The sequence below is a fragment of the Poecilia reticulata genome, chromosome 9 (assembly GCF_904066995.2).
Source record: "Poecilia reticulata chromosome 9, P_reticulata-male-v2, whole genome shotgun sequence".
Lineage (NCBI taxonomy): Eukaryota > Metazoa > Chordata > Actinopteri > Cyprinodontiformes > Poeciliidae > Poecilia > Poecilia reticulata.
This window is the reverse complement of record NC_088838.1, coordinates 30,509,626-30,530,848: the sequence shown is the minus strand read 5'-3', so window position 1 is coordinate 30,530,848 and position 21,223 is coordinate 30,509,626. Positions and strand designations below refer to the sequence as shown.

General features: G+C 38.4%; 1 protein-coding gene across 3 annotated transcripts in view; it reads right to left on the bottom strand.

The window, feature by feature from the left end:
- fras1 (Fraser extracellular matrix complex subunit 1) overlaps positions 1 to 21,223 on the bottom strand; it is a 270,024-nt gene that overhangs the window by 155,367 nt on the left and 93,434 nt on the right. For all 3 annotated transcript variants that reach the window (XM_017306806.2, XM_008417773.3, XM_081610905.1), the window contains 5 exons: positions 19,602 to 19,703; positions 18,279 to 18,470; positions 15,686 to 15,775; positions 12,223 to 12,370; positions 4,422 to 4,565 (listed from right to left, as the gene is read on the bottom strand). In XM_017306806.2, coding sequence (XP_017162295.2) covers positions 4,422 to 4,565; positions 12,223 to 12,370; positions 15,686 to 15,775; positions 18,279 to 18,470; positions 19,602 to 19,703 — 676 coding nt within the window. The remainder of the gene's footprint in view (positions 1 to 4,421; positions 4,566 to 12,222; positions 12,371 to 15,685; positions 15,776 to 18,278; positions 18,471 to 19,601; positions 19,704 to 21,223) is intronic.

The following is a 21,223-nucleotide window of genomic DNA, read 5'->3' as shown; positions in this document are numbered from 1 at the left end:
AAATTATTATGTGTGAAAAGATGTTCAATATCATTTAGAAACACTTATTGAATGCTGAAACAAGCAGACATTTATTGGTATTTTAACAGTTTAGCACAGTGGTCCCCAAACTTTTTCCTGTGAGGGCCACATAACTTTTCCCTTCTCTGGTGGGGGGCCGGAGTCAGTTTGTAACAGAAAAAGTGTTACACGTTTATCACCTGTGCTGCCAGAAAACCGTTAGCGAAACGGTCACTGGGACTGACTAGTATATATTCCATTGAGGGAAAGTAACTGTAACATATGAATTCCTCATATGTTAACATAAAGGCTCGTTTTGAAGTATAAGCTGCTACATACAGGCATTGCTTGGAAGAATTCGACCTGGAATGCGGCGTTCATAACAAACACGTGTGTTCATCTGCTCTCCCGCTAGCAAATAACCGTACTGATTAAATAACATAAAAGTCAAGCAGTTCCCTAAAAGTCCAACAGATGGCAGCAAACAAAACACCCACAGTTTACAAGACACACTTCCTGCTACAGAGCCCCCTGGTGGTTGAAGAAAAAGCCACATATAAACCGGAAAATACAATATATGAAAAAAAATCTGAATGCTCTCTGGTATTGTTCCTGGGGCCGGACCAAATGTGGAGGCGGGCCGGATCCGGCCCACGGGCCGTAGTTTGGGGACCACTGGTTTAGCAGGTTTTATCAAGACGTTCCGTCCCGCCTTTTAAAAACATTCAGAGTTATGATTTGGTCCAAAATGCCTTAGATTATTATTCTCCCTGCTTCAGTTTTTCCTCTGTGTTTAACCGAATCCTGATGATGTGACTGTATTTAAGGTGATTGTAGTCGTTTACTTTGATTCAACTTGCAGCTAAAATTTAACAACCTAAAACACTGGAGCGAGATTTATCTAAAACAACTAACTAAGACCACAGGCCATTAACCTCTGAGATAAAGACGTTTAACTGGGAGGTTTGTGGTTCTTTACCACAAAAAACTCACATTCTGAATATAACACTGAGCTGAAGACATGTAGGAGGAGGGAAAATGCAAAAGAAAGTTTCTTTTTAAAGTAGAATAGCGAATACAAAACTAAATCCCCTTTAAAGCAAACAGCCACCCACACAGAGACAGATAGCAGGGGAAAAGGAGAAAGTCATGAGGATGAAGGATCCATACAGATTAGAGCGAGGAAGGTGAGAGGAGAAACAGAAAACGAACACCCTGAGGAAACATGATGAGAAATTTAAAGGGAGGAAGATTTGATCTCATTAGAGATATGAAGCTCTGCCTCGTCACCGTATGTTCGCCTACATCTGCTCAGACACGAAAACATCAATATTTAGTTTCACACACTTCAATAAAAACAAAAAGGAAGCAGAAAGGCATTTAATACTTCTAATATCTTTGTTTTCAACATGAACACCACGCTGAACCACGGCAACTTTTACAACTTTAGAGGGAAATTTATAACAAGGTCAGAAGCTCGACCTGAATAAATCTTTCCTGATGGCTGATTTTATTTAGACAGACTAGAACAAAACTTTGTACCGAAGCTGAAAGTGTTCAGGCGCCAAAATATTTTTACACTGCAATTAAAAATGCTAAAATATTGTTGTGATTTATTTCAGGTTCCCTGCATAACAATAAATAAAATAATTAAAACAAATATTTATAATAATATTTTATGTTTGTCTAAATGTTCACTGTTTTTTTATGTTTTTGGACTTATTTTTACAATTTTTAAGTTCATTACATTTGGCTGATGTGTTTGTGGCACGACTTATTTATAAAATTTAATATTTGTGTTGTCAACATTTTCGATTTAAGACAAACTTAGAACAGAAAATCTCATCCTAAAAAATTTACAAAAAGTGTCGAAGGGCCAAATATGAAACATTCTTAAAATGCGGTCAGGGACCACACAAAATTAATCCAAGGGCCACAGTTGGCCCCCGCGCCGCACTTTGAACACTCCTGTACTAAATGAAACAGAAAGAATGTTTTCAAAGCTTTTCCAGTACACCTTAACTCTGCCTTATCCATCTGATAGTTTTTATTTTCATATTGGAAACAGCTGGGAGTTCCTCAGGGCTCCATATTCGGCCCCACAGAAGCTTGGTGTGAATTTTGATTCTGTTTTCAAATTACAGCTCAGAACGAGCCACTGGATCAAGAGGAGAGGTTCAATTATAGTAGTGATTTTTCAAACTGGATGTTTAAACTCAACATTTACACTCACATGTGAAAATGGCTGCAAACAGACGCACAATTATGCAAACGTACATCTTAGAGAAGCAGAAGTGGAGCCTCCTGCACAACCAACAAGAATACAGCAACTGGTTTCAGGATGGTAAATCAACAACAAAACCGTTGTCTTTTCCAGCAGCCATTGTACAGCGCACTGAGTGGTAAAACCAGCTGACCAAACACGCTGGAGCTCAGCTTGGGTTGCTAGGTAACGGGCTGGGATTCGCTGGGGTTGCTAGGTAACGGCACAGTGTGACTCAACAACTGAGAAGCTTTTGATATGGCTCAATTTCCAGACACCAAAAACCTTTAAGTTATTGCCAAAAAAATGGCTGGATGGTTTATTAAAAGCATCTGGACTGTTAAAAAAATGTGCAAAATGTTAATTTTGGATGTTTTGTCCCTTTTAAAATTCACATTATAAATAAGCTCAGGGTTAAGTTTTTTTATTTCATATGCAACGTATAAAAAAATCATAGACTCAAACATTTTTTTTCAATCCCAGCCTGCCATTTTTTTAAATTACTTTTAATAATTTTAAAGAGGAAAAACAGAAAGTCTGGGATGAGCTGCTGATGAGTGTTTTCTTTTTCACACTTGGCTCTATTATTTCACATCTGCATGTAAAAAGCTGTGGGAGGCAAACATCTCACTCATCCAGAGAACAGATGAAAGGATTCAAAGATTATAGCAATTATTGGTAAACATCAACTATAAACAGAAGCTACATCCAAACTGAGTCTTGGTTTAAACTAAAACATATTACAGAAGGAACAAAACTCTCAAAGCTATTAATCAGACAAGAAATAATATTTGCTTCTCATATAAATTTAATTCAGACCCTTGAAGGCATTATTTTTACCTTTTCAGCACAGAAAGCTGTCGGGTTAGTCAACACATTTGTGAGTTTGTGTCTTTCGTCAAGTAATTTACACGTTTCCAGAGGTGCCATGTTGATGCTGGTGGCTGGTAGTAGTAGATAGATTTACCCGACGTTTAATTATATGATAGGTGAGATGTTGCAATTTTATCCATCAGCCGCCACAGCTGCGATGAAACGATGGCTTCCAGCGGCCATTTTGGCATCCATATATTTATCCATTCAAGGGATTCCTGTGCAGGAGTGATAGTTTGTGATTAGCAAATTGCTCGGTGCTTATCAGTAATTGCTCTGTAATAAGATGCCTGCAGCTTAGATAAGGCAGCCAGGGCCGGAGGCTTTGGTTGTGAAGCAACAATGTGAAGCTGTAAACGAATCCATCTGGAACCTCTTCATCAGTCTATTTAACAAACCGATGTGCAAAATTCACCTTCTGTATGTTTTTATACTTCAGTTTGGGTTCCTACTGCTTCTAACGTTCAGCCAGCAACTTTTCAGACAGGAAAAAACTGTTTTAAACTGTTAAACTGTTAAATGCATTTAACAGTTTTAAACTGTTAAATATATGGATGCCAAAATGGCCGCTGGAAGCCATCGTTTCATCGCAGCTGTGGCGGCTGATGGATAAAATTGTAACATCTCACCTATCATATAATTAAACGTCGGGTAAGTCTATCTACTACTACCAGCCACCAGCATCAACATGGCACCTCTGGAAACGTGTAAATTACTTGACGAAAGACACAAACTCACAAATGTGTTGACTAACCCGACAGCTTTCTGAGCTGAAAAGGTAAAAATAATGCCTACAAGGGTCTGAATTAAATTTATATGAGAAACAAATATTATTTCTTGTCTGATTAATAGCTTTGAGAGTTTTGAACCTTCTGTAATATGTTTTAGTTTAAACTAGGCCTGTCACAATAACAAATGTTACTGGATGATAAATTGTCCTAGACGTTATTGATATAAACGACAATATTGCTGTTTTGATGCCATTTTCAAGTAACATAATGGTAATAAAGGCTTAATAATGCAAGAATATTTAACACTGGAGCTGGAAGACATTTTAAACATCCAAAAAAAAACAGAAACGACAAATAAAATCAATTGGAGTCTCTGTAAGCAAAGAAAACCCACCAGACGGAAAACTTTCATCAACCATTTTTTGATAGAAATTGAGAAAAACAATAAATCAATGGAACTTGAGCTTGTTTTAATTTATCTCTTTAATGACAGTATTCATAATTTCCACGCACAGCTGCATTTAAAAGTCAGATAACATTTGTGAAAATGTTACCTGCACACACTTGTCCCTCGGCGGCGTAACCCTCCGGACAGACGGACAGACATCGACCAAGATGGAGGAAAGCTTTGGGGTCTCTGCAGCTCTCGCAGCGCTCCGGAGTCCCCAAACAGGAGAGGCAGTCTTCATGGCACTGAGCTGTTAAAAGCACATTTCACCGACTTTATTAGGCAGAAAATGCATGTGGTGGCGGCCATGTCTCACTAGCTAAAACATTTCTACATGATTAGAGACAGACATCCAGCCTGACATCCATAAAAATCACGTCTTAAATCAGTTCCACCAGGTTTTAACGGACTTGGGGAAGATTTAATCGTCTGTCCAACTGGGAGATTCACAGAACATCTTCTGTCATCCAGCAGATCCACCGAAGCATTTCATGAACACTGTAAGTGAAGTTTCAGCTCACACCATTTCCCAGACGATCCGTCATTTTGACAACAATATATGAGCCCTCATAAGTCACCTAATATCGTCTGGTATTTTGGACATATTCAAGTGTTAATGAGCAAATAAAGAAGAACCAGTACATCTGTCCTCTCTTTTCGTCTATTAATTTTAGATTTGTACCGTATAGAGAGGACAAAAACACAGTAAAGCTACAAAGGCATACTTTAAAACACTGTTTATTATTATAACTGTGGAAAAACAACAGCAGAGAAAACATTAAGTTAATTTATCTGCCAATGGAACAAGTACCTCTTCACAAATATTAAGAAATTATTTGCTTATTTAGAATAAGATTCGATATCTTGCTAAACATAATTTTTAAGTTAGTTTGTCTTATTTCAAGTTTACCAAGATATCTGCACAAGAAACTAGACAAAAAAAACTTGTTAAGATTTTGTGTTTTTGCAGTGGGAACCTTCATAGCCACATAAAGGCGGTTACAAAGTCGGCCTTCTGTCACCTGTAGAACATTTCCAGGATTAAAGGACTAATGAACCAGGAAGATCTAGAGAAACTCATCCATGTGTTCATCTTTAGTCAGATTGATTACTGCAACAGTGTCTTCACAGGTCTGCCCAACAAATCAATCAGATCCAGAACGCTGCTGCTGCTGGTGTTCTGACTACAACCAGGAAGACAGAGCACATCACCCCAGTGTTAAAGTCCTTCACTGGATCCCTGTAGCTCAGAGAATAGACTTAAAAATACTGCTGCTAGCACCACAACACATTAAAGATCTGCTGTTGTCACAGCAACCTTTCAGACCTCTCAGGTTCTGGTTCTGGTTCTGCTCTGCATCCTAAGAACCAGAACAAAACATGGAGAAACAGCATTCAGCTTCTATGCACCACAAATCTAGAACAAGCTTCCAGAAAACACAGAGTTCCTTTAAATCTAGACTAAAAACCCACCTGCATAGAGTTGCTTTTGAAACACAGTAATCAATCAATCAATCAATCCTATTTATTTGTAGCGCACATTTCAGCAACAAGGCTTTTCAATAAAAACACAAAGATACAAAGTCATAGAAAACACAGGGACTGTATGTGTTTTTTATGTTTGTCTTCTGCCTTGTTGCTGAAATTTGCCATACAAATAATTGAGTAATATTGTTGATTATTGCAATTGTGGAAAACTAACAGCATAGAAAACATTTCAATCTTCCTGTGAGGCAAAGAAACTATTCTGAATCCCGTGCAGATGCATTTAAAATGTCGTTTCTCCGAGTGTCTCCTGAAATGATTTGCCTCTTCAGCATCCGAACGTCATGTGCAAATAAAAAAAAACCCTCTGTCACTGTCATGTTCTCTGAATAAAAAAAAAAGGCAGAAGGCAGAGATAAGGCCCGTCCAATCTGGGCTGCAGAACAGGCAAATGAAAGCAAGGGCTTGTCAAACAATGTGCGACGCCGTTTCCACTTGATTTCACAGCGACCGTATTGAGAAAATAAAACAGGAGGCTGAGAGGACCGATTAATGTGACAACTGCAGAGCGAGACAGTAGGAGGAGAGGAAGGAGGCAGAAAATGACAGGGGGAAATAAGACAAGGAGGAGAGTTATAGCAGGAGAGAGGGCGTGAAAGTGGGGAAGGAAAGTTGAACATGAGAAAAATGAGATGCTGCTTTAATCCTAACGACCAATAAGACTGTCAACAAGCCAGAACATACTGTTCTAAGTATCTCCATCACTCTTCTCCTTCTCCAATCTGCCGCTTTTTTTGTTCCTTCGACTTTACAGTTTCATTTCATTCCAGCGTTCATCCTCTTTTCATCTGCCTCTCATCTCACTTTTTGACCTTAAATTTCACCCTGAGGCCAGACTTTTTATTGGAGATAAGAGAGAACTGCAGGAGCTTGTGCAGAAAATAGCGAGAGTCTGTGAAAAATGGGAGCTTTAAGATACTTAGCAGTGTTTGCTCTGACCCACTGACAGATTTACCGGCTAATATGAACACCGCTAAACTGTTTATTTCTCCGCTCAGCTGTGGCTTTTGGTAATAAACTAATTTCTTGCCTGAATATAGTCTTTCCATCATGAATTTTTTTTTTTGCAAACATGTTATTTTATGCATATTTACCACTGGAAACAAATGAGCACATTTACATAAGAAGCTCCACTTATGGAGATGCAGGATCGTTTCTGTGTTTGGCTTTGACGCTGCACAGCGCTTTTGTTTTTATCACAGGCTTAATAAGCCAGAATCCCTGAGGTACAAAATTAAAAAGACCGCAACAGTTAACAGCCTGTGATGACACGTAAAGGGAGGATTCCTGATTGCTATGGTAAAATGGCCATTGTTGTTTACGCGTTTGATTGCTTGGAGAGCTTTGACCTTCAACAACTCGCCCTCGTCTCTTCACATCTTGAAAAGAAGCCAATTTAATAACTGAAGCCAAAAAAAAAGCTGCTCCATAATGGAAATGCCCCCTCCTGTCTGCAGACAAATTTCCAGTGTAAGAGAAAGTTTAAAGGAGGATTAAATCCATTTAGCTCCTCACTTTGTTGGCGAAAGTATTGGTGAAATGGATACAGTCACATAACCGTGCGCTGCTCTCACATTACAGTCAGAGAGCATAATTATCAAACATCTCAGACTCGCCGCAGGGAGTCGAAATCAGAGTCAATCAGTCCGACTTCAGAGGGGAACTTCAGACAGTTTCATTAAAGTTTCTAGACTTTCAATAAAGTGAATCAAGACTTTTCTCTCCTTGACAATCAGATCTATCTGGAGAACCAACACAAAGTGGCCCGTTACTTTAAAATGGATGATAAATTACACTAGTTGTTATATATTTTTAAAAAGTTTGGTATTAGCATTAGCATTTAGCTCCTCTGAGTCAATCATTTTTAGATCCACTCTCCATCTGGTTGAAGCTTTTGCGGTTTGAACAGTTTTCAACTCAAAGTTGTCAAGTCCACAGGTATATAAACTATCTGTATGATTGCATGTCTGTCTGCAGCCATTTTTACGTGTTAAATGTTGAGTTTGTTGGTTTTTCCAATAGCAGCTTATTTGGATTTAAAGTGACAAACCGTTAATGATGAAAGAAGCTTAAAATACTCAAAATGTAATGTATCTGAGAATGATTTTGTGCGACTGAACATGTTTTGTGTGGACCATAGATCCATCCTAACATGTTCAAGGAAGCATGATAAGAACCTTTCCACAGATTCTTTCACAGAAGTGAGAGATGCTATTTTATTCTGGTCCATTTTCAACACATTAACATGCTTTCATCTAACGCACTGCCTGCATCTTTAAGGTCTAAAGGTGAACTTGCTCCCCTTTTACACCCTTTGACTGAGTCTCTTTAAGTGTCTCCTATATTTAGCTCCATCCATTTTCACACCAACTCTCAGTGGGGAGGCTGTTTTCAAACTGATGTGCTATATAACATGTTCTCCGATAGACATTGGCTGGAAAAGTTCAGAGCTCATTCGACCAAAAGAACCTTCTTCAGGTTCTTTGCTGCGTCTCCCAGAAAGAATAACTTTGATTCTTCCTTTTCAACAGAGGCTTTCTTACGTTTTCACCTCCACAGACTCTTCATGTCCGCTGACCTCTTGACCTCTTTTCTGAATAATGTTTTCCTTTTCCGCCTGTCAAACCTGCATCTGCTCTGTTTTTGGATGATTGAATCTGTTTAATACTTCTTAAGGAAATTAGTTGCACTGGTTCTTAATTAGATACATTTGAGTGAAAGAGGCAATATAAATACACATCACGCTTCTCAGATTCCTTTTACTATAAAGCAGGGGTGTCCAAAGTGTGGCCCACGGGCCATTTGTAGCCCTTTGGCTGATTTTGTGCGGCCCCCAACTGCAATTCAAAAATTATACAAATTTGACCCATGGATGCAGATGGAGAGTAAAATTATCAACTTAATTTTCTTACAAAATATTCACCTTTTTTTATGACTGAGCTACAAGAAAAGGTAAAACTACATTTATCCAGGTTTTTACTGAAAAGCGACCAAACTTTATTCTTTCCTAACCTGATTAAATATTGCGAGCGTTTTGAAAGAAATGCTCTTCTTATTAATGAAAATATTATTCGATCTATTATTTCTTTTAATACAGCAAACGTGCAAAATCTACTACAGCATATCAGGGCTGTTGCAGAAACAAAGAGAACATAAATATCTGGGAAAAAATTCTGAAATTTCAAAGTTTTTGAAGAAGATTTTTGAGATTACCATATTTTCCGCACTATAAGGCACACCGCATTATAAGGCGCATAGAATAGACGCGGCTGCACAGTGGCGCAGTTGGTAGAGCTGTTGCCTTGCAGCAAGAAGGTTCTGGGTTCGATTCCCGGCCTGGGGTCTTTCTGCATGGAGTTTGCATGTTCTCCCTGTGCGTGCGTGGGTTTTCTCCGGGTACTCCGGTTTCCTCCCACAGTCCAAAAACATGACTGTCAGGTTAATTGGCCTCTCCAAATTGCCCCTAGGTGTGTGTGTGCATGGTTGTGTGTCCTGTGTGTCTCTGTGTTGCCCTGCGACAGACTGGTGACCTGTCCAGGGTGTACCCCGCCTCTCACCCGAAACGTTGGCTGGAGATGGGCACCAGCACCCCTCCCTCCACTGAGGGAAAAAGGGTGCAAGAAGATGGATGGATAGAATAGACGCTTCAGTTCGGGTTGCCACCCGTCCCGTATTGAACCTGAGCGGGACGCGATTTGTTCCGTACTCTACAAATGTGGATGTGTAATAAAAAAGAAATGGTCCCGGAGTGCTTTATATAGTAGGCTGCCCCAGTCATTGTTTCACTCACGGTGTTGGTGTTGCCATATTGTGCCCAACTGCTTTCTGGGTAGCACAGACCAACCCACACACTGCCGCCGCAGTCTCTGTCTCTCTAGGTCAGTCAAACTTTATTAACAAACCAGCGTTCAGACAACTATCCCAGCATGCACCGCGTGCTTCTTCTTCTACGGGGGAAAATGAAGTCGGCGGCTGCTTACCGTAGTTGCTACCTGTTGTGGCGCAATATTGGTCCATATATAAGGTGCACCAGATTATAAGGTGCACTATCGGCTTTTGAGGAAATTGAAGGTTTTTAGGTGCGCCTTATAGTGCGGAAAATACGGTAATCACAAAATTTCTGAGTTTTTTTTTTGGCAGAAATTTACTCCACCTTTTTTTTTCCTGGGCTGTAATGCTCCTAATTGTTAAAATCCCTTCCAAGCTCTGGAACTAGAATAAATTAAAAATAAAAATCGTGCTACTTTATGTGATTGATTTTAGTTTGGGTGTTTTTGGCTCATGTGAGGAAACGTTTTCACACCTCTAAAATAAAGTATCGTTTTTCTTCAGCTTATCGATTCTGACGTATTTTGTTTTGGTCCCAATAAAATGGGACAACATGTGTAACATTAACAGAATATGGCGACTGTTTCTGCTTGAAAAGATGTTCTTGTTGAAACAGACTGTGCTCCACATTAAAGACAGCAGGTCGAAACCTAACAGCACAGAGCTCATATTTACATCTTTTCCCATGAGACATGAACGCAGCATGACCCTCAGGTGAGAACTGACCAATAGGAGAGCAGATTACTGACCTCTGGGCCTGAAGTCGGCCCTTGATTAATAGACTGAGCAGAAGATTTATGAGGAAGAGGGAAAAAGACAGAAGGAGGTTGTGAGCGTATGTCTTTTTTCTATTCTTAGCCACAAAACAATAAAAAATGTTACTCAACACCACACAGATAAACTGATGGAGGATTTGTTTTCCTCTCTGGTTTGACACCCAACTGTGTTTTCAACGACTATTTAATTGCGTAATTTGACATTTTAAAGCTAAATTTGCTGAATGGAAACAAGCCAATTTTAAAAAGTATATTTTTTTGGGATAAAAAGTGTTGGTGCTGGGATGATGCAAGTTTATTTTGGCCGCATCAAAAACAACTTCGATAGAAAATATTTTTTCGCATCAACAACCAGATGTTGCCACTGGCAAAACCCACGAAGAAGACGATGACAGGAAGCAGTCGGAGGATGACGGTGCACCATGGTTTTATGATTTATCGGGTTGTACATCTTTTCACGTTGATCGGGATTTCACAAAAGTTTTTGTTATTTTTGTGCTGGTTTTTTTGGAGCTAATATAAAAATATTTTCAGTATTTATGCTTATGTATGACGTTAATGTGACTTTTAGCTGCCTGCCACATCAACCACTGGACATCAAGTTAGGCTGAGGCACCTGTGAAGTAAAGATAAGAAGCACTGCCACCTGCAGGTGGGAGTTAGCATCACTTACACCAACGTATTGATGATTTTAACGATGGTACTTGATAAAATGTCATGTAAAGTCTAAGCCAACCGACACGCTACAACAGATCAAGCTGCTGAAGAAGGTAATGCCGGTTCTGATGGAAAAGTGCCAAACTGCTCGCCAGGTTTCGCAAAAGTCCCAACAATGGGAGTCCCAGAAGTGAAGCCCAGAACAGCAAATTTACAAAAGTTACCAAATAATTTCTGAGTCATGAAGTCACAATCAATGAAAACCATTTTTTAGTGAGTGTGAATGTGTTTTTTTTTCCCTCAGGCAGTAGCAATCTGCAGCTGAGCGGCACGGCTTCCCCCAACAGAGACTTTCAGCCTGTTATTCATAACTATAAACTCGCTCCCCGTTTATGAGCTTCTTCAAGCTTCTTGTTTACATATTTACAGATACTTTATTATTTATAAAGTATTTCTGGTAACGCTGTCTGCTGGTTTATTCATTCAAGCTTAACAGACAATATGGCGAAGGAATTTCTACATATCAAACTCAATATCTTTGGAGAGGCAAAGAGAGAAAAAGAAAAGTTATGCAACATATAATTAATGCTGCCAAAAAAAGGGAAACTTGTGAATAAATCAGAGGATGACACAAAAGGAGAATTGTTAATGGTCTTATCAAAAATTTAATTATTAAATAAATTCACATTGATGCAAACAGCTTGATTCTTGATATCTACAGTTTATAAAACTGTAAAATCATATGGAGCCAGATCCTAGGTTGTTTTTATTTGGTTTGTTTGTTTTGAATGCAGATTTCAGTTAATTTCCTTTTTGTTTTGGCAGAAAGTGCAAACTGGAGTTAAACCCAACTCTTTTTAATTTCTAAATGCAAAACAAAAGTCACATTTTTAGACCTAAAGGATCAGCTGTGAACGCATAAAACCAGTTAGTACTTATGATGTATTCAGGTCAAGGGTCAACTTCACCCTGAAATCACCTTTCAGTCTTACAGAAAAAAGAAAACAAGTTTAAAAAGAAGGAGGAGTGAGTTTCTGATTCTTATCCAGCCCAGAAGAGCCATGCAGACACACGCTGCATCTTCTCTGAGTAACTACGTACCCTGCTGACACTCGGGGCAGCATCGGCCTTCCTTTACGACAGCCAGACTTCCTGGTGGGCAAGTGGGGCAGGAGCGCAGATAACAAGTCACCTGGGTGTCGTGGCATTCACACTCGCGGCAGCTGCCGTCGGTCCAACGAGCCCGATTCTGAAAGAAAACCCAGGACTTCGTTAATTAGACTTTAAACAAGTGACAGAAAGCAAAGACTGCGCTAATTTAAATTTTTAATTCAGAGGAATCTCAATTGCATCTATAAAACAGGGACATTTCTGAATTTTAATAAGTTTATTTGAGAAAAAGCGCAACACTCGTGACTTTTTAGGCGTTCTGAAAACAGAAAGAGGGAATCAAGGGGAAAGTTACACCGGCAGCAACTTCAGCGTCAAAACACAAAGAAAAAGTAAAATGTCTAAAGAATAAAACTTTTCTAACTTTATCAACTTAAAGTCGAGGAATGAGACACTATACATATTAAAATACAGTGAATTTTTTCCTTCAGCTGCCTGCCTTTATGCACCGCTTTCATTTATTACTCATTTCAGTTTCTGAGCGACACAGACAGCATGACCCTGAATGAGTAATAGAATTAATTAAACTTATATAATACTCCTTATTCCTAATAGCTCACCAGATGAACTGAATGATTCAGAACCAAACATCCGACTAGATTCAGCACGGCAACATATTTCCATCACTCACAAACAATAACATGTTGTATTCAAAGAGTTTTAGGTATCCAGTAAAGAGAAGTGAGTCTAGTCAAGTGTAACGCATGAGTCAAGGTTTACTTTCTGTTCTTCACTGACATCTTAAGAAGCCATGTCTGCACCAAGCCTGTGCAAACATCTGCTAAGAAAACTTTGTTTGAAAATATAATTAAAATTAATGTACTTTAAAGTGCTTTAGTGGAAATAGGCCTGTCACAATAACAAATGTTGCTAGATGATAAATTGTCCCAGAAGTTATTACAATAAACTATTGAAATATTGTTGCTTTGACACCATTTTAAAGTAATATAATGGTAATGGGATAATAAAAATGCAAGACCACATTCTCAAATATCAATAAACTTTAAAATCTAATGAACATTTAACACTGGAGCCGTAGACAATCAGAAGCTGTGTTCACAGACAAACGTTGGTGTTTGTTGTAAGTCAGAAACATTTTCACAATCAAAGCAGACAAAACTCCAGGTTTCTATTTACTGAAGTTAATTGGCTTCATCTGCATTTATTGGTGTAAACAAAGGCAGAAAACAGCTATAATACAGCCTACGACAAATTTAGGCCACTTTTACACATATTCCAATGAAAATATGGCGTCACATTCCTGCCAAAAATCCAGAAGGCCCTTATCAAGCAATCATGACTAGGCCTGTCATGATGGCAAATTTTGTCCCAGAAGTCATTACAATAAATAATAATACTGCTGCTTTTACACTATTTTAAAGTAATATACTGATAATGGAATATTATTGCAAAAACACGCCTTCAAAAATCTAATTCTAACCAAATTTTAACACTGTAACTGAAAGATATTTACAAAATAAAGAAACAAAATAAAAGAAACACATAAAATTAATGTTTAAGTCTAAACAAAATTATCCTAAAAAACGTAAATTAACCTCAAAACTTTAATCATCCAGGTTTTGAGAGAAAGAAAGAAAGAAAGAAAGAAAGAGAGAGAGAGAGAGAAAGAAAGAAAGAAAGAAAGAAAGAAAGAAAGAAAGAAAGAAAGAAAGAAAGAAAGAAAGAAAGAAAGAAAGAAAGAAAGAAAGAAAGAAAGAAAGAAAGAAAGAAAGAAAGAAAGAAAGAAAAAGAAAGAAAGAAAGAAAGAAAGAAAAGTGGAAAAATGATAAATCATGCAAATGAAAATCCTCGAACTCATTAACCAAAATAGATTATGAAGTTATGAATCAAAATAGATTATGAAACTTCTGTAACCAAAAATCCATAGGAAAAAGAAATAAGAAAATGAAATTGTATTTTGTCTTTTATTACTAAAACTTTGTGTTTTATTTATTGATATTATGGACATAAATAGTTGATTCTAATAGGCTGACAGAAATAAAAAGTAGCGTGTCATCAGCGTAGAGTAAGAGACGCTGTAGTTCTGCATTATGTAAGCCAGGGAGAGTCTATAGTTTCTGAATAAAAGAGGCTCAAGTACACAGCCTTGGGGATCCCCAGATGGTCTTTGTTCATTCAGATTAGCGAATGAACAAATTGCAAATCTTGTTTGCGACACTTTTTTTCTTTTTTTTTTTTAGAAAGAATCGCTACATCTGGTATGTTGAAGCATAAATGCATTTAAATGTGTAGGACTGAATTAATCCAGATGCTCTTAATGGACGAATCCAGCCTCTACAGAAAGAAACTGAGCAGCTAAAGCTCCTTTTACTTTTACTCAGGCCCAAACAAATAAAGTAAAAAAAAAAGACAATCTTCTCAGTCTCAATGTGATTCCACTTCAACTAAAAGACAGGGCTTCCATAAACGTGTCTCATCGTTCTACCTCATTATATTTCCATGCTGTTATCTAAAAGTCCTCTGAGTTTCCAACCAGTAATCATTCCGTCACAAAAGCGTCTATTTTCTTTCGCTAATGGTGAAATACTTTCTCCGGGGAGACGAAGAACAATCCATTTGGAGATGATAACTGTGATAACTGCCGTTTATGGACTCACTCTCAGCTGCAGCCTTGGGCGAATGTCTTAAGATTTCATAAATATTTTGATTGATACTGTAAAACATCCAAGCTGTGAAATCTAGTTTTCTAGGACTTCGTTATGAATAATGGATCTGATGAAAGTCTTCAAGATCTGGGCCAAGATGTTAACAAAACTCAAAGCAGCAGAACTTTGTTTTTCTGTCATTATCAATCAAGCTGCTGCAATAAATAATTGCTACTGTTTACTGACAAACTAACATTAAAATGGGAGATTTAAATGTAATAAACATTAACGACACCTACATTGTTTGGATTTTTTTTGTTTTCTTTTGCCACAATAATGATGTTTATTCTCAAACATTGGAAGTTATATATAGGCCTGTCACATTAACACATTTTGCTGGATGATAAATTGTCCCAGAAATCATTGAAATAAGTGATAACATTGTCATTTTGAGACTATTTTTAAATAAAAAACATAATTATAATGGAATATTAATGTGAGTACAACCTCTCAATGACTAAAAAAAACCTTCTCTAACTCTTGAATTAGAAAACATTTAAAAAATCCACAAACAAAATAATAATAATTAAAATGGATTATGAAGTATCTAACAAAAAACAATAATAATTCAGTTAAGACAGGGAAAACGGGCAAAAGGGGCAGGTACTGCAGCTTTTCAACAACGTTCAAGAATATCTCTAACGACTCATTTTAATTTATCATGCGATTAATTGATTTATTGCTTATTGTGACAGGTTTGGTTTGGTCTTAGTGACTCAGAGTAATACCTTGAAGGATTTCCCCTCATAGAGACAGGAAGGCTTCAACGAAGAACATTCTGGACAGCATTTTCCCGTCAGATGAACAAGCTCTGATTCCTAAAACACAAACAAGAAATGGACAAATTAAAAGTTTACTCAAATTTCTTACAAACATTCATTCATTCTACAATTTTCTTCATTGTTATGACACCGACATAGCCAGCTAGCCTGGCGGCTAACTAGCTAACTAGGCACGTTTTAAAGAAATCTTCAAGTAACGGCAAGTGTTGCCAACTCCTCAGTAAGAAAAGTGGCTATTGGCCGTCCTAAAACTTGCTAGATGACATCATCGCCTAATTTCCATATTTGGTCATGTTGATCCAGGAAGTGGAAGAAATGACTATCAATGTTAGCAAAACAAAAAGTGATTAAAAATATGTTTAAATATATAAATGAACATAATTTTCAAAAAAAAAATTCTTAATTTGATTTTTTTAAAATTACTTTTTCAAACAGAATAAAAACCTAATAGGAATGGTACAAAGAGGGAGAGAAAGGAGAGAAAAAAATCATGCAAATGGAAATTATTGACCTCATTTTAATTTATCATGTGATTAATGGATTTACTATTTATTAAAACAGGCTTATCTACTTAATTCATATAAATATCAAGCATTTGTAAATTATAAATAAATGTTGGAAACAACTTTTTCCTACATTTAAAGCACCTGTATTACATTTCTGGCAACAGATTCCTATAAATTTAGTATCAACAACCAATAACTTCATAAAATAACCTTAACAGTTTGTTCTATTTCTTTCCTTTGGCCTTTGAAGGTTGTTCACAAGTCAAAAAGTCTCAAACAGTATGTATTGAGTCAGTGGAGCACGGCGTTATTAGTTGAGCGATCATAAACCGAACTATAAATATTAGTTCCTCCTCCTGCCTACCGAGTCAAAAATGCCATTAAACCCATAACCTTCTCTGAACTGTAACGAACACTGAACCACGCACACTCCGGAAACTGAAAAGCTACGATCTTCACAGCAACGTGACCTTGTTCCTTTCAGGGCTGGACAAGTGCCAGTTATGCCACTTACAGTAAATGGCTCTTAACAGTTTCAATTATCACCATATAGCGTGATTAATAGCGTCTTATTGCGACCCCGCAGAGGGACGTTAAAGCAATATGATTAAATCTGCTTCATTCCTGCCCACCTTACAGCAGACATCCACAATAAATAACGGAAACTCCAGTTATTGACCTTAAAAAATCTTTGGATTTGCCTAAAAACTCTCCAATAATCCAGAATCCCACATTACCAGCTACCTCAGGAGTCCTAATTACCAGATGAAGTCTCTATTTTAAACTGGAGCCGATTCCACATAATAAGACCATTATATGTGAAGCACAGAGAGAAACCCTGCAGCTGTCAGGTTAATTCATTTCTTTGGACCAAGCAGCACATTTTAAGGCTCTGCTTCTTCTCATTAGTTCCATCTTGTCTTTCAATTTGCTGCATCTTAACAAAGTGATTATCTGTGACAACCTTATAACCTTTAATGAATATCCTTTCTCCAGTTTCAGACAGTCTGGCGACATATTCTGGCTAAATGTAGAAAATGTAGGAAGAAAATAACTAAACCGGCCTGCATTAACTCTACAGTTGCATTTTAAAGAGACAATATGGGATTTTTGGGTGCAGGCGTGTCGCCTGTTAGTGAGGAAGAGTTCACATTAGCATTCATGGTTAATCCTGATTCGCTGGATTTAAACTGAATGTGGCATTTAATCCGATAAAGGTTAAGGCTCAGATGAAACTCCTGCAGTAAAGTTTGACACATGAATACTCTGAAAAGAACCGAACCGGCTTCATGCATTCACTTGGTGAGAAAAGTCCAGGGTTTCATAAATCCTGACTGAATCGTCTTGGTTACAAACCGACGCCAAAGTTTTTCATAAAACCTCCCTCACAGAAGAAAAACTTTTCCTTTGTTTAGGGATGAATTAGTGAAACAAGCTTTAACATTTTTAAAAAGATATTTTGCTTTATTTACTGTGACAACTATTAGGAATTAATAGATATGAAAATATTAATATTGGTGTTATGATCGATAATCAGTTTTTACAGATATAGATATTGTGAAAAATATCAGTTCATATGAATGAACTGGGGCTGCACAGTGGCGTAGTTGGTAGAGCTGTTGCCTTGCAGCAAGAAGGTTCTGGGTTCGATTCCCGGCCCGGGTCTTTCTGCATGGAGTCTCCATGTTCTCCATGTGCATGATGGGTTTTCTCCGGGTACTCCGGTTTCCTCCCACAGTCCAAAAACATGACTGTCAGGTTAATTGGCCTCTCCAAATTGCCCCTAGGTGTGAGTGTGTGTGTGCATGGTTGTGTGTCTCTGTGTTGCCCTGCGACAGACTGGCGACCTGTCTAGGGTGACCCCGCCTCTCAGCCGAAATCTTAGCTGGAGATAGGCACCAGCAATCCTCCCGACCCCACTAAGGGACAAGGGTGCAAGAAAATGGATGGATGGATGGATGAATGGATGAATGAACTGGATGGATGAAGGGTTGGTTGGTTGCATGGACGGACGGATGGACGGACGGACTCACCTGTGGACATCCAACATGGCCGCACTCGGCCTTCCGACAGACCACCTGGCCCCGGGTACAGGTGCAGAACTCGCAGCCGGTACCGTTCCACATGTCTCCATGGTAACGGACCTCACCCTCGTACAGGCAGCTTCCTTTGGCAGGAGCACATTCGTCGCAGCACCGACCGGCGCGTCTCACTTTGGTCAGGCCCTGCGTGGAAACGGATCCATTAGAGGAGAAGGAAAACTAATGTTTCTTTTTTCCGCCTGTTTTCAGGGAAGACGAGAGGCTAAAAGGTTTATTGTTGCTTCACCACAGAAACATCACGCTGTTCCTCCAGCTTCATGTCTGAAGAGACCAGATTTAGACGGATACTTTTTTTTTTTTCTAAAAGATTCATGTTTTGGTTTCTGTCTCGTTTTTCTTTGTCACTTACATTTTCCAGCTGCTTCTCCACACACACCTGGTTTAGAAGTTATTTAATTTATTTGTATACATCAGGATCTTGGGCTGTTCAGAGGAATCCTGACCAGAAACCCAAACAACTCAGAGGAGCAGCATCTCTACTCCAACTAAGCAGACAAACCGTACCTCCTTCTCTTCAAACACCCCAAATGTTTCACAAACTGCCTGTTTTTTATTTTATAATCCAATATTTCCATCAAACCTCCAAGTCAGTCTTTATATAAAATAATAAAAACAACATATGTTTCAGACAAGCATTAAGATTATAAACAGTTGGGATTCAGATCTGTTACCTAATCCACATTAAAGGTGCACTTATACAGCCATTTAATGTTTTGGTGTCTGTGTGTGTGTGCTTGCGTGTGCGTGCGTGTGTGTATTGTGTTTCACGCTCCCCTGTGATTCCACCACCAACAGTTCCAGCGCACTAAAGAAGCTGCAAGATGAAATTTGCATGCAATTAAGGATTAAATGTCAGGCTGTATGAATATTTTGTGCATGCATCGTGTGTTTAAGTGTAGGCCTGTGTGTGTGCATGCGTGTGTGGATGCGGGTGTGTGTGTGTGTGTATAAGTAATTGCACTTGTCATGCTATGTTGCTGTAAAACTGTTTACAGAGTTGCACTGTGGGAACTCGCCTCCGTTTTGGGAATATTATGCAAACCTCCCTGATGTACACATCTACATTTCAGCTTCAAGACTTTCTGTTTCAAGTTAGACTTCAAGACTCCTTGTTTTCTTCTGAAGAGTGTGTGTGTGTGTGTGTGTGTGTGTGTGTGTGTGTGTGTGTGTGTGTGTGTGTGTGCGTGCGTGCGTGCGTGCGTGCGTGCGTGCGTGCGTGCGTGCGTGCGTGCGTGTGTGCGTGTGATTGTTCACCTTGTCGCAGACGGCTGGCCGACAGGTGTCTGTGTGACATTTCGACTGACCCCGGTCGCACACGCATGTAGTGCAGGCGTCCTTCTGCCACTGCTCCCCGTGCTGCAGGGAGACACAGACGAACATTTAGATCGCTCCAAACTCTGAGTGCGACACCAAAAGCCGATTGAAATCCAGGGAGCTTTGTTCCTCAGAGGGAGAGGCAGAAAAACAGGGGCGTCCTGGGAGGGAGGACGTGGTTCAAACACACAGTCGGCACCGAAATGTCAAACAAATCCTCTGTTTTAGGCTGGAAGCAGAAGAAAGGAGGCAAGAATAATAATAAATAAATGTGCAAAAGGTTAATTAGTGAGATTCTACTTTGTAAAAATGTTCACCAAATCAAGACTGTTTAAAACTATTATGTTATTCACTCAAAGCATAGAATTAGACTGAATAGATCCACCCCCACATTGTCACTGATTCAAATCTAGATTTTCTTACGATATCGGACTGATACAGATTAATATCAGATCTGTGAATCTTTAGAGATTAACGTATTTAACTTACTTTGTTTTATAATGAATTTAGGAAATTTTAAGGCTTTAATTTTGGCTGTATACTGGATTATCTGTGCATCAACTCCATTAATCCAAGACGCAGATCCAGCAGGCAAACACAGACAGAGACGATCTCCAGACCCGCCTGAGTTATTCCCAGGCCAGCGGCGATAAATATAATCCCTGCAGCGAGTTCTGGGTCTCCTCCAGGTCAGGAGCGTCTCCATAACGAACTGTCAGTTTACCCAGACGTGGACATTTCAGCTGCTGTTTATGCTTCCAGCTGAAACTCTGAGTTATTCCCAGGCTTCTTAAAAGCTTGGCTACAAGTAAAAAGAGCAGACAACGTCAGAAACTACTGCAAACTTTTTTATTCCCTTTAACTTTTTCACATTTTACCATTTCAGACTCAACAAGCTTCAGACAAAGTTTAGCATAAACATGAGATGGAAAGAAAATTAGAAATGTTTTTGCCAAGATTGTCAGACACAGAAATCTCTGTTGTGCTGGATAAAGAAACTTGGGATTAGTTTCTAGTGCAAATATCTTAGTACACTTGAAATAAGACAAAACTAATATATAAGTAACTTTTCAGCAAAATATATGAGTTTGCTTTAACTCAATAATTCCTTAATATTGAAGGAAAACATTTCTCCCATGTTAAAAGTTACATAATCTGCTAATGGAACTAGAACTTTTTTTTTATCAATATTAAGGAATTATTGACTTCTAAGCACCAAAGATCTGCAACAAACTTCCAGAAAAATGTAAAACAATGAGTTCCTTTAAATCTGGACTAAAATCCTGATGTTTAGAGCTGCTTTTCTACCATAACAAATGAAACATTGACCAACGTTTGGATGTGTAACGACAGCACTTGGAGAAATTTAATCCTTCTCATGGTGCATTTTTGTGTTTTTACAAAATGTTTTCACAAAATGTGCCATATAAATAAATTTTGATTTGATTTAATTAATATCTTGTTGAAAAGTTACTTATAAGTTAGTCTTATTTCAAGTGAGCTAAGACATTTCCACTAGAAAACAGACCAAAAATACTTGGTAAGTTTTAATGTTTTTGCAT